The sequence below is a fragment of the Anoplopoma fimbria genome, chromosome 9 (genome assembly GCF_027596085.1).
Source record: "Anoplopoma fimbria isolate UVic2021 breed Golden Eagle Sablefish chromosome 9, Afim_UVic_2022, whole genome shotgun sequence".
NCBI classification, from domain to species: domain Eukaryota; kingdom Metazoa; phylum Chordata; class Actinopteri; order Perciformes; family Anoplopomatidae; genus Anoplopoma; species Anoplopoma fimbria.
In genome coordinates, this window is record NC_072457.1 from 12,469,699 (window position 1) to 12,482,779 (window position 13,081).

At 38.0% G+C, this 13,081-nt stretch overlaps 1 protein-coding gene across 1 annotated transcript in view; it reads left to right on the forward strand.

Moving 5' to 3' along the window:
- herc3 (HECT and RLD domain containing E3 ubiquitin protein ligase 3) overlaps positions 1-13,063 on the forward strand; it is a 24,139-nt gene extending 11,076 nt beyond the window's left edge. The window contains exons 14-25 of the mRNA XM_054605195.1: positions 692-855; positions 994-1,107; positions 1,307-1,330; positions 1,438-1,536; positions 1,688-1,858; positions 1,961-2,104; positions 3,297-3,463; positions 4,579-4,645; positions 5,350-5,432; positions 7,277-7,460; positions 9,113-9,215; positions 9,750-13,063. Coding sequence (XP_054461170.1) covers positions 692-855; positions 994-1,107; positions 1,307-1,330; positions 1,438-1,536; positions 1,688-1,858; positions 1,961-2,104; positions 3,297-3,463; positions 4,579-4,645; positions 5,350-5,432; positions 7,277-7,460; positions 9,113-9,215; positions 9,750-9,958 — 1,529 coding nt within the window. The 3' untranslated portion in view covers positions 9,959-13,063. The remainder of the gene's footprint in view (positions 1-691; positions 856-993; positions 1,108-1,306; positions 1,331-1,437; positions 1,537-1,687; positions 1,859-1,960; positions 2,105-3,296; positions 3,464-4,578; positions 4,646-5,349; positions 5,433-7,276; positions 7,461-9,112; positions 9,216-9,749) is intronic.
- Positions 13,064-13,081: the final 18 nt, after the last annotated feature.

Here is a 13,081-nt window from a genome sequence, read left to right on the forward strand (position 1 = left end):
TACTATAAACAGTCTGTGGCAACATCACACCACATCACACTCATCTACAGTTCATCTGCATCCTCCTCCACATCCATGTCAGCTATGCTCAGCCTGTTATCACGACATTTAAGATACAACACCAAACTAGGAAATGGTTCCAGAAATACATGAAACAGGTCGAGAGCCTTCAGTTTGAGATGAATCAAAAACAAAGAAACGGTGTGCCACACAGCAAGAAAAAATCTAAACACAACTGTTAAACCTTGCAGCGCTTTTTGCCGTCTGGCACCATGATGAAGCCTTCATCTTTGGGAATTCAAATGGCGTCACACATACACATTACTTCTAACCTCAAACACTGCGTGAAGTGGGCTTACATGTTGGATTGTCCCCAAATCCTCTAATTGCTATGTCGGAAAGTGTGACAGTGAGGGTGTTTCCGATGCTGTTCTAACATCCAACGATGTTCCATCAGCATACTGATAACTGGAAATACAGTTTACAAACAGTATGTGAACGCTGCTTTTTCACATGTATGCCCACGTATAACCACTAAAAATGTTCATGCACAAATGTGCTTGAACACAAACATATTTACATTTAGAAACGTTCAAAGATCCTGACAGATCACTTTAGGAACTTGTGGTTGTAGTAATAATATACAGTCATTCAAGGTACTTGCTCTGTAGTTTAATTCAATCTTTTGCAGATAACTGGTGGTGTCTTGTGGACGGCAGCGTGTTCACCAGAATGGTCGACATGTACAAGAGCATCGTTGTGTTCATGCTAACGGGAGGCAAGACGCTGCTCGTACCGGTTTTCTACGAGAACTATTTTGTGGCCACTCTGAGGCTTCTTGAGAAGCTCCACAAGGTATCCACACAGCTCACCTGCTGCTCCTGTAAACAAAACCATCAATTCTCCCTTAGCGCAGTCTGAGGAGGAAATTTGTTTTCTGAAATAATCTGTTGACTACTGTGTTGAGGCAGGTGTTTTTTGCCACGTTACCAGGTAAACTTAAAAGCCCACCATGTGGAGTACAGCCGCTTCTACATCCCTGACATCACCAGCCTGGTGGACATCCAGGAAGACTACCTCAAATGGTTTCTGAGTAAAGCTGACATTGTGAGTACTGACATGCCCTGACATTGTGAGTACTGACATGCCCTGACAATGTTTCACTTCCTTGTTACTGCTGAAGCCACACACACACTACTTTCACAATGGATGGATTTTGTTTCATCTTATTAAAGCTGCTGATCTAGATCTTATAATCCTTCAATTCATGTTAAATTACTTTGCTTTCTCTCATTTTGATTTCCAGAAACAATCATCCTCCCCTTCACAGGTACCTGATTTAAAGTCTGAACTTGAGCATCTAATATGACATATTATATACTTTTTTTTCCTATGTTATGAGAGTAGTAAGTATCGTTTTTCTAATTTTCCTTGCAGAGTGACTTTCCCTCAGTTAACCTATGTGCCTACCCGTTCATACTGAACGCTCAAGCCAAGACAACCATGCTGCAAACAGACGCTGAACTGCAAATGCAGGTACCTGCTCATCATAAGTGATCTTGTGGTTTCACACAGTTGATCACGGAGGTTTCATTTGATTGTTCTCATTAAATGTCTCTTTATTATATATTTGAATTTGACTCTCTTCTCTTGCCTTTTTCCACCTCAACCTTTGACCGTCACCCAGATGGCAGTAAGCGGTGCAAACCTACACAACGTCTTTATGCTGCTCACGCTGGAACCCCATCTTGCCAGGAACCCTTACTTGGTGCTTCATGTGCGCAGGAACCATTTAGTAAGCGACACACTACGAGAGCTCACCATGTACTCTGATGTGGACCTCAAGAAACCACTCAAGGTGAGAGCTACGTCTAAGCTTTCACTGTAGTTCTGTGACTTTGATAAAAGAAAACCAAATGCTATGTTTTTTGTGATCTCATCTCCTCCTCCCTCCGTACAGGTGATCTTTGACGGAGAGGAGGCCGTGGATGCAGGAGGAGTGACTAAAGAGTTTTTCTTGCTGCTGTTAAAGGAGCTGATGGATCCAGTGTACGGGATGTTTACTCACTACAAAGAGTCCAACCTGCTGTGGTTCTCAGACAAAGTAAGTTTACACTGTATTCACATGTTAATGATGTGAAAAAACAACAACTAGTGAAGCAGAGGGGATGATCAGGCATCTTTTATCATCAAGCAGAAGTGTTTGTTTTTGCATTTGAGGAGCAGTTCCCAAGTTGAGTAAAACGTTTTTAGAGACTTTCAAATTTACAGTAGTTTGACAAAAAATATGAACCTCCTCCTACTATGTTTTTCAGGAGCTTTTTTTTATAGTTATGTTGTTATTAGTATGGTAACATTAGTAGTATACAAAATATCCTTGTGTGATTGTGTGAACACTGCTTTCCACACTTAATTATTAAATTAACATGATCGTTGTAATTGAGTCTAAAACTATCTGAAGAGCTTTCTTATAAAGAAGTATGGTTTTATTATGATTAGTCAAACTTTTAGCATTATAACTTGAAACATAATGTAGAGCCAAGCAGACTGACATTTTTTGCTGGTAAAGAAGATATTTGTTTTAGTTACACTGTCTTTTGTACTTCTTAGAAATACCAAGGTAAGTTTGCATGGATGATTGATCAAAAGCTCAAAATTCAATTAAGAGTTTTGTGACCATGTTTCCCTTTTGTTTGTGTTTGGTAAGATGCATTTCATCATGCTTTTATCATTTTTTTAATATGTGATAACAGTTATCTTATTATTGATCTCCAGAAAATGTGTTCAGGCTGTTATTTGACCTGCAGCTGAACCTTCCGGGAAGAGCTTCCAGCTTCTGAGTTTTAGGACAGTAAAATGTACAAACACATTGAAATACACATTTAAAACGTGTATTTATGCGTACTAATACTGGATCTCAAAGTAATCATAATTTGAGCATGTTAAATGGAATTAATTACCCATTTTTTCTCAGGAGGTTTTGGACTAAATGTTTTACTAAAATGTTGTTGTTGAAGAACTTTAAAAAAATAGTATCATAATTATCAAGCTCTGATAGGTTAGATTTTGAAAAGCATGTACGATAAATACCATTAACCAGGTATTACCAGTAATCCTACTTCATTTTGGGACAATACAAGTTGTGAATTTATCTTGCTGGTATTTCTTCATCTCTAAAGTTTAAAAAAAAATTGAGAATTCATCAGTCATGTTAATGTACACTGAGACACTTATTTTGTTAGATCCTAGACCGATACAGAAATGCATTCAAATAATTTCCTTTTGTGTGTTTCCAGTGTTTTGTTGAGCAGAACTGGTTTCACCTGATCGGGATCATCTGCGGTCTGGCCATCTACAACTCCACGGTGGTGGACCTCCACTTCCCGCTGGTTCTCTACAAGAAGCTGCTCAACGTGTCGCCAACGCTGGAGGACTTCAAGGAGCTGTCACCCACCGAGGCCAGGTAACCCGAAGTCTGATCTGTAAACACGAGAGGACGCCGTTCAGGACATTTTAAATAGGAAGCTAAATGTGTGGCACTCACTTACAAACCTTTTGTGTTTTTAAGGAGCAATACAATTGACTGCTACTAGGAAATGCTTCTTCATTGAATTGAGCAGGAAGGGTTAGAATTTCCTCTGTGCCTGATTGTTTCCAGATGACTATTGATGTGGAGATAAGACCTCTGGAAGCTACAAGAGTGTAGTGTGGCTTTTAGTGACAACACCACCTTAAAGGATATGATCTCAACTTTTTTTTAAATATGCTTCGCTTTTATTTTTACTATCTTAAAATTGTGAGCAGTTTAAGTTTAACAGAGTAAAGAAAAGCCACTGATAGCAAAGAGGTAACACATAGTTTGAATAATTGTGTCATTAAGATTCAATTAATTTGTCTTTTCAGTAAAATATAATACAAAAAATGACCTGCAGTTGGGGTCAAATTGTAAAACAATGCTATTTGATCCTCTTTAAATAATTGTCGTTTCTTTTGCCAGCTACACTTCCTCTTTCCATGTTTCCTGTGTTTTTGTGGTAAATATCCAGCATGCTGTTTGTAGGAAAACTAACTCACTCTGACTCCCTCAGAGTCATTTCCTGTGGTGTTATTAGCCAATATGTTGACACTTCACTTTTTAATCCAACAGACAATTTCTATTTGATCCATGCAGCTGTAGGACAGACACAGATGATCCCTTGTTTTAATTTTAAAAGTCAAACAGGGAAAGATTTAAACCAAAAGGCAAAAGTATTAAACAGATAAGGTAAAGAAACCAGATATATGATCCCATAGTGTTGCAGATATTTCTGAAATGAAGATTACAGATATCAAAGTCCTTAGCTAAGCATGATGGTGATATGCATGAAGGACATATTTATATGAAATGTACTAATGAGTTTCTGACTTTATGGTGTGGGGAACGTTTATTAATGATGGTGATTCTGACCTTCACCTTTTCATTTGGTTTGTTTTTTTACATCACACTAATTAGCTTGTGTTTTTCCTCCACTGACACGACCGCGTTATAAAGATGTTGTTCCTTCCAGACATTAACTTCTTTTGTTTATTCATCTGCAGGAGTCTACAACAACTTCTGGACTACGACGGAGGTGATGTAGAGGAAACGTTTCTTCTCAACTTTGCTGTAAGTGTGAATTTTCACCAGTTTCACCTTCATGACTTTAATGATAAGAAGACTTTTCTAATTTTCTAACGAATCAAACGACCAAAACCAACAACGTGACTGTCTCTTATTACTTTATGACTTCCATTCTCTGCCTGTGGCTGTGGCTCGGTTTCAACCGAAGACCTAATTATTTTTAAAACAAATTGATGAGTTTCGTTTAAGTGTTTTAATGCATCACTAATAGGCTTCTAAAAACAAATAGATAATTTTGGCTGAGTGATTTGTGGAACAATTCTTTTACCGCTCTCTCTTAATTACGTACATGATTTTATCGTGCATAACAGAAGTGTTTATTGTGTGCATGTACACAGCAGAAGAGAAGCAAAAGTAGTGCTCATCCGCCAGAATGTGATCACACTTTAAACTTTATTGTTGCTATTGATATCGATACAAGACTTATTATTGGTAGCATCCATACTTTAGGTATTGATCCGTCTACTTGTAGTATTGTGTATCTACAATGTATTTCATCATCGTAACAAAGCAACATGTCACCAGTGTGGCTCACTGATGTAGTTTTAATTGTGTTTTGACAACAATGCAGGTCTATGGTGCAGAGAAATAGGATATCAGGCTTTGGCAAAACAGACAAATGGTTTTGGTATTTTTATGAATATTTTCTACACTCTAATCTAAGACTATTTGTTGTGGCCACACCTCAGATCACCAGGGAGAACTATGGGATGACAGAAGTCAAGGAGCTCGTTCCCGGAGGAGAGAGCATCAGTGTGGACAAAAACAACAGGTGAGGCAGCTTTATATGTTATATTAAAGCAACGATTTTATGAATATTTAATAATAAATATATAATAATATAATTTAATTATACTCTACGCTCTGTTCTTTCTAAAAGACAAACAGATGACACTGAGGTTTTTAAATATATTGTTTTTCCAGAACTGAGATTATCATGTCGCTCACACAGCTGGCAGTTCGTGTCCCATTGTCCCAACTGAAGGTCATGTTCTGTGTTGAAAACATAGAAAACAAAGAATTCGGTATTTTAAAATTGTCCTTCAGTGTGTTTTTCCTCACCATCACCGCCCTGCTTCTGCAGCTCGTCCTTGTGCCAGCGGTGTTGATTACAGTGTTATGTGGAGGAGTCTGCAGAGAGTTGTGGGGTTGGCGGTGTCAACATGTCTGGCTGCTGGTGCTGAACAGATGGCGATAGCGGCAGTGACCCGAGTTGTTCCTGCAAAGTTCCCTCAACACAGATATGGAACTGTAATAAACAGAATTAATAGAGAAAACTGTTGTCGCTGTGGTGTAAAACATCTAAATTATAAACACTGAAGGAGACATGTTTAGACTAGCCACCACACCACCGTGCAGCCCCAAACAAAGCCAGCTTTTCCTCGAGTAGGAAATTAACCCCAGAGAAAAGCCAGGAATCAGACAGCTAGTCCAAAGAGGACTCTTAAAACTCAGTAAAACAATATTTTTAGAAACATCTTGCTAATTTATTTTTATGCTTTTCTATTTTAACGGGATGTTGCGGTTGTATGTCTAAACAGGAAGTCATCATTTTATTAAGGACAGCTATATTTTGTGAGAGAAGTCTCAGTGTTCGATATCCTGTGATTATTATTTTTTACTGGAAAATTACATTAAACAGTTAAGTTAAGAAATTAACTCTTGATCCCCCATGAGTAAATACTGAATTAGGAAGATGGCCATTCATTACTTTGCATCATAAATAGAGTGAATTAAAAAGGCCTATCACGGAAAGTCTCATTCTGTTAGATTAATTTTGGCTTTGAACTTTATTGTTTCTAATAGTTTTTTTTATGTGCAGTATGTGCCTGCATTTGTCTTTTCTCTTCACTTATTTATTTTTCTCCGCTCTAGTCTACTGCTACTCCTCTACTCTCTCAGTGCAATGACTGTATATATAAATGGTATACTGATAAGATATTTTAGTATTAAATGTTTCCAAATAATTTTAAATACTGTTTATTTGTATTCAACTAAATTCAAATGAATATATAACTGATTGTATTTCTTATGCTGGTGAAATGCATGATGTCTTTGAAGCGACACATTTTTACCACAGTTTGTTACATACAGTATATGCAAGTATTATATCTAGTATTGTTAGCTTAACTAAAATTTTAAATAATGTTTAGCTGCACCGTGTGTATTTGTAAAGATGGAAGAGATAATACCTTTAACCTTATCTGAGCAACCTCTGTAGTAAGACCTCACTGAGATGTAAACAGACTCAGGCTGGATGATGAGTTTGTTGTTGAACTCCAGTGAGCCTGAAGAAAGTAACATCTGAAATGATGATCAAGTTAATCATAACACATACACGTGCACATACACACATACACGGGTACAGAGACAATGGAGGAGGAAGCGTGTGTTTACAGTCAAACCTAGAACTCTGAATAAATTATTTCCTTAGAAACCGAGTTGTGAGGATGCAGCTGCAGTGCAATGTTTACTTAACCTGTGTGTGTGTGTGTGTGTGTGTGTGTGTGTGTGTGTGTGTGTGTGTGTGTGTGTGTGTGTGTGTGTGTGTGTGTGTGTGTGTGTGTGTGTGTGTGTGTGTGTGTGTGTGTGTGTGTGTGTGTGTGTGTTTTTCAGGAAGGAGTTTGTGGAGGCCTACCTGCGCTACGTGTTCTCAGACTCTGTGAGTGAGCAGTACTCGGCCTTCTCCTCCGGCTTCCTGAAGGTTTGCGGTGGGGAGATCCTGCCGCTGTTCCAGCCGTCTGAGCTAATGGCCATGGTGGTCGGCAACAACAACTACAACTGGGAGGAGATGGAGAAGGTCAGTGTGTGGTTTAAAAACATCTGCATGTGTAATGTTTGTAGTAACAAGTCCAACAGCTCATAGCTGGATTCAAACAATTGTAAGAAGAAAAGCACAGTGCGCTGTCATGCAAGTGTTTTCAAACTGACAGTTGTGGATGTGATAATTATCATCTGGCAAAGTGAGTCACTATGCTCACAGTGTAACTGACGGAGTTGGGAGTATTTTACACTTACACAGTGCTGAGCAGTAACACATGACATCTTGCCAACTTTCACTGGGAAGATTTGTTCAGCAGCTGCAGGTTTTGAGGACATTTTATACCTCCGAGCCAGCACGGAAGTAATAGGACTGGACCCAAATGCAGAAACACAGAACACTGAAACAGAGCGGGTGCAAATTAAGAATTTCTTAACAATGCTTAAATGTAGAAAAGAGGGTAGAGAGTCTCTTGGTCAGGAACAGAGCCATGAGCTTATCCAGGCAGGGAAGCCAGACAGAGTGAGGGGAGAGTGTTTGGTCCAAAGTGTGATCCGGTAGCAAACCGGAGTGGAACGGAGCCAAGAGTCGAATTCAAGAAGGCTGCGAGCACAAGATACATTTTTATTTTTTTTGCAAAAGTATTAACGTCAATAAACAAGAGAATTTACAGGCTGGAATGAGCCCAACTCAACAGGAGGTGCAGTCTTTAAAGCAGAGTTGATTGAAGATGATTAGCAGCTTGCCATGTTACCCACACACCTGATCCCACTGCTGTAATCACACACACACACACACACACACACACACACACACACACACACACACACACACACACACACACAACAGAGAGAAAGAGAAGCTCCTGGCTAAAATGAAGCAGAGTGTAAGACAGTACGTCCCTCCCATTCTCGTGAATGCAATATCTCAAGAATGCCTAGAGGGAATGCCTTCAAATTTTTTCACAAAAGTCCACTTAGACTTAGACCTAGATGAACTGATTGTATTTTGATGGTACAAGTTAAGGGTAACTTTGAAAAATCATGGTATTATGACATTATCTTACACAAATGTATAAGAGGATAAAATGATGAAGTGATGCCATTTTGGACAGACATGGATGTAAACTGCAACTTCACTGGTTGGTGTAGAAAGACAACCGTTAGCATACTAACAAAATTAGCACTGAATACAAAGAACAGCTGAGGCTGATGGGACTGTCATTAGTTTTGTAGGTAATCTGTCATAAAACAATGTTGTAAATTAATAAATAATTTGGACATAATGAGGCTAAAGGAAACGTCAACAGAGAAAAAAAATCTAATTTTCTGCTATCCCTGGCTAGATGTTAAAAAGGCAACTAGAAACAATATATTCAAGCAAATGGCATTTGGTTTCACATATTTTTACTTGTTATAGTAAATAAATAACTCTCTGGTCCTTGTTTAGATTACAACAAAACATCAGTGTGAAAACCTAAGAGCTATTTTATGAAAGAGAAATCAAGAGAAAAATCATAAATTTGCTGGAAATTTGTATTCATTTTCATGCAGTTGGGGGAGATGCATGAATGTCGCTTAGTAATTAGTTTTGCTGGTTGATGTTTTGTAGGAGTTAATGCAGGAGAGGAAATGTTTAAGTGATGATAAAACAGGGAAAGCTTTTCACCTCCACATCTTTTCTCTTTGCAGAATGCTGTTTACAAAGGGGAATATACAGCCACTCATCCAACAGTCAGACTGTTCTGGGAGGTTTTCCATGAGTTTCCTCTGGAGAAGAAGAAGCAGTTCTTATGTAAGTGTTTAACTGCCTCACTGCTCAATGTGCATGACAGTTTAATTCTCACACTCACACATCTCATAAAACACTGTTATATTGTGCAGTTGTTCATGCATGACAATAAACTGTCTGCACACATTTGGCTTTAACTAAACCCTGAACATGTAGATAATAGTTTAAAGAGCTTTGTAGAAAATAATTCCAGTGTGTTGGAAGGAGAAAGAGTGAGTGAGAAACTTTCTCACATATTTTTAGCCTCAGAGAAGAAAGAGAGATCTTGCAGAGGATGAAGGTTCGATCCCCAGTTCCTTCTGTCCACATAACAGTGTCTTTTGGCAGGAAACCCGAATATTACATGGTCAAACCAACAGCTTTCATGGTAGTTTGCTGCCAGGGGGGTTTGAGTGTGTGTGTAAATGAGAAGCAAATTGCAAAGCTTTTTTATAACATGCCATGTGTCATTTATGCAGGCACATGTGTCGAGTAGAACCATTTTCAACCTGCTCTATAGTTGATTCTGACTCTTTCCTCCGTGTCTCCTGCCTACAGTGTTCCTGACCGGCAGTGACCGTATCCCCATCCACGGCATGGAGAGCCTGCGCATCGTCATCCAGTCCACCACAGCGGAGGAGCACTACCTACCGGTGGCCCACACCTGCTACAACCTGCTGGACATGCCCCGCTACCAGACCAAAGAGATCCTGCGCCGCCGCCTCACTCGGGCCGTGGAGCAGTACGAGGGCTTCAGCCTGGTCTGAGCAGGAGGAGACATGCAACAGTTTTAAATGCACTTTAACAGCAATACAACCCCCATGTCAGTGTCAAAACAGTGTAAGGGGGGAACTTCAGGACACATAAAGGGTCACTCTCTTTATGTGCTCTCACAAGATTGTTAACGAATCTGAAAGGTCTATCTATGTAAACGCAGAGTATTATTGTTTTTAAGCTTTGGGCAAAGTTTCTCAACCTTTTAGGACCATTTGGGAGATAATTTTAATGCTTGTGTATTGATATTTATTTGAAACATATCACAGCCCTGAAATAAAAAATATGGAATCAAATAAGTCTCAATATTACTGAATGCACACACAAGGATTCACAAATGTATTTTGTGTGTTCTATACAAAATTTTCAATGCACACAAAAAATATTACCCATTATATTAAAGTGTATCAATGCCTTGGCTTGCAATGTTGATGATAATTTACTACTTTGTCAGAGAAAACCTGACCAGCCTGTGTTAGTTTGATATGTTAGTAAAGCTGGCTAACGCTAGCTAGCCTTCAACTTTAACTGTGTGTTTGTTTCTCAGGTGATATTTGTGACTTTCCGTGAGTGCCGCTACCTTCCACTTCCACTAAACTAAAATATTATACACAGTATGCCAGACTCATTCAGCTAACCACACAGATATCACCTGGCAAACAAACGTATAGTGTGAGCTAAGTTAGTTAATGTAAGCCAGCAGACGCTAATGCAAATACATATCTATAAATCACAAAATACATTTATGAATCCTTCAGTGTGCATTCATTATTACTGAGTCTGACTTTACTCCTTATAAAAAATTGCATACTTAAATTCATGTGACCACCTGGAATCATACACATTTTGTGACATTGAAGCCATAGGAGGTTGAGAAACTCCATCTTTGGGTTTTTGTGTAGTTTTCTTTTTGTCTTCTTTTTTTCACAGCTGTGTATTTTATATTCAACTACTTAAATTCTATTTTTTACCTTTTAAATAATTACGTTATTACCTTGGGACAATATATCTGCTTTTTGTTACTTTTAATTTAACAGAGTGGCTATTTTTCGACAAATTATAAAATGTGTATATATGTTTGTAAATAGAATTTTGAATATAATCTTTAACTTTGAAATACGGAGGAGTGTTTGTCCCACTGATCTTGTTAATGGGAGAGTATTCAGTAAGCAGAAGGGTGCCGAATGAAACATGGTGAATATTATTTGCAATCCCTCGTTTCTTTTGAGCTGTGGATCACAGAGCAGCTGACTCGGTCTTTAATCTGCATTAACAGTGTTGCCTTCTACAGCAAAATATACATGAAAAGCTGACTTTTAAAGTACTTTTTTTTAGTGGTTGTCTGTGTGCATGTTCTTGAGTGAAAGCAGAAACCTGACTGTCATTTAGAAAATTTGACACAAATGTGCTTATTAGCTTTCTGGCAGAGAGTTCGATGAGAACATTGATACAATTTTCCATATCTTTCTGTAATAAGATGTCAACTAGCAGCGGGTTAGGTTAGCTTAGCACAAAGACTGGAGATGGGTGAAAGGGCTAGCCTGACTCTCTCCAACTGTAATAAAACCTGCCCACATGCACCATTAAAGCTTACTAACTTACATCTATATCTTACATTCTTTTAATAAAGTTTAATAACCAAATTTTGCCATTTTACATGTAGTTATTTACTCAAGTATTTCTTGGCTGTGACCCAATTAGCTTCTGTGACATGATTTAGAAAGAAATTTCATGTAGGGTTTTGTTGCCACTGCAAACCTTTAATATTAATTTAATAGAATTTATTGCATGCATTTCAATTTCATATTCAGGGCACTAATTACAGCATCACATGGAAACACGTCTATTAAGTCCCCATTGGCAACTGATCAGAGCCAGGAAATAGTCTGGCACATTACCCTGCTGTAAAACAATGAATTGTTGTTTTATACACTTTGGTTTAAACAAATTAGATATAACATGTTAATTGTTGAGCATTAGACGTGGTGGATTTTTTAACCGTTAGACAAAGCCAGATGAGCCGTTTCCCCAATTTCCTGTCTTTTTGCAAGACTAGGCTAACTGGCTGCTAGCTGAAGCTTCATATTTAGCTAACGTTAAAGCGAGTAAGCGTATGTCCTGAAAGGTTACTTAAAACTACATATATAATCATTAAAAGTTATAAATTGTGATTAGTTTGTTGCAGATAATTAAATTGTGATATTTGTGCAGGAAGACAATATTTAACAGTGGGCAGATTAAGGCCTATTAAAGACTTCAGATATAGTCAGTAGATTAACGGTAACTATCACTTCACTTGTTCCAGAAATCGCCCTGATGCTGTATTTATTCCTACAGTCAAACCTTTTAATCCAAACTGATGTTTAATTAGGTTGCATTGGTGTGAAGTCTGTGGAATGATATTGCATATACATATATTTTTTATATATTTCATACCATGTTGTCAAACTGACTGCAGACAATGAATTACTTTTTGTGTCCTGACTATCAGGTCACTCTGAAATCTGTTTAGCAATAAAGTGAAACAGCCCAGTGATGTTGCGATAACGCTGTTATCTTCCTAAAGGTCTTAAACACTGGACTCTTCTGAGAGGTTTTCCGAGGACACTTCATATTCTTGCTTTGCTCTATACTGCATGTAAACACATGTTTAATCAGTATGTGTCTAATTAAAGCTCATTTATCCTGCAGAGTTTAGTCCTATGCAAAGGTTTGTGGGGCCCTTTCATTTTTTGCACCTTTTAATGTGCTACAGAATGTGTTTTTTATTTTATTGTTTTGCATATTTGTCTGGAATCTACACAAAGCTCTCGTTTTCAGCAACTTTGTCTACATTAAACAAAACCGTGCTCGTCCTTGTTTGCATTATTGGCCAGAAATGTGTTTAACATTAGCTTAGTAGCTCATTATGTTTAATTATTCTGTTTTCTCTTTTGTGTTATCTTTTACAGCAGCCTCATCAATAAATCAACCATTTGATTGTCAAACTAAATGTCAACCTCTCCACTGAGATAAGTTACTGCTTTTCTCTGTTTTATATCATTGTAAACTAAATACTTTGGGCTCTTGGCCATTTTTCACTATTTCCTGTCATTTTATAAACCAAAATAAAGGCT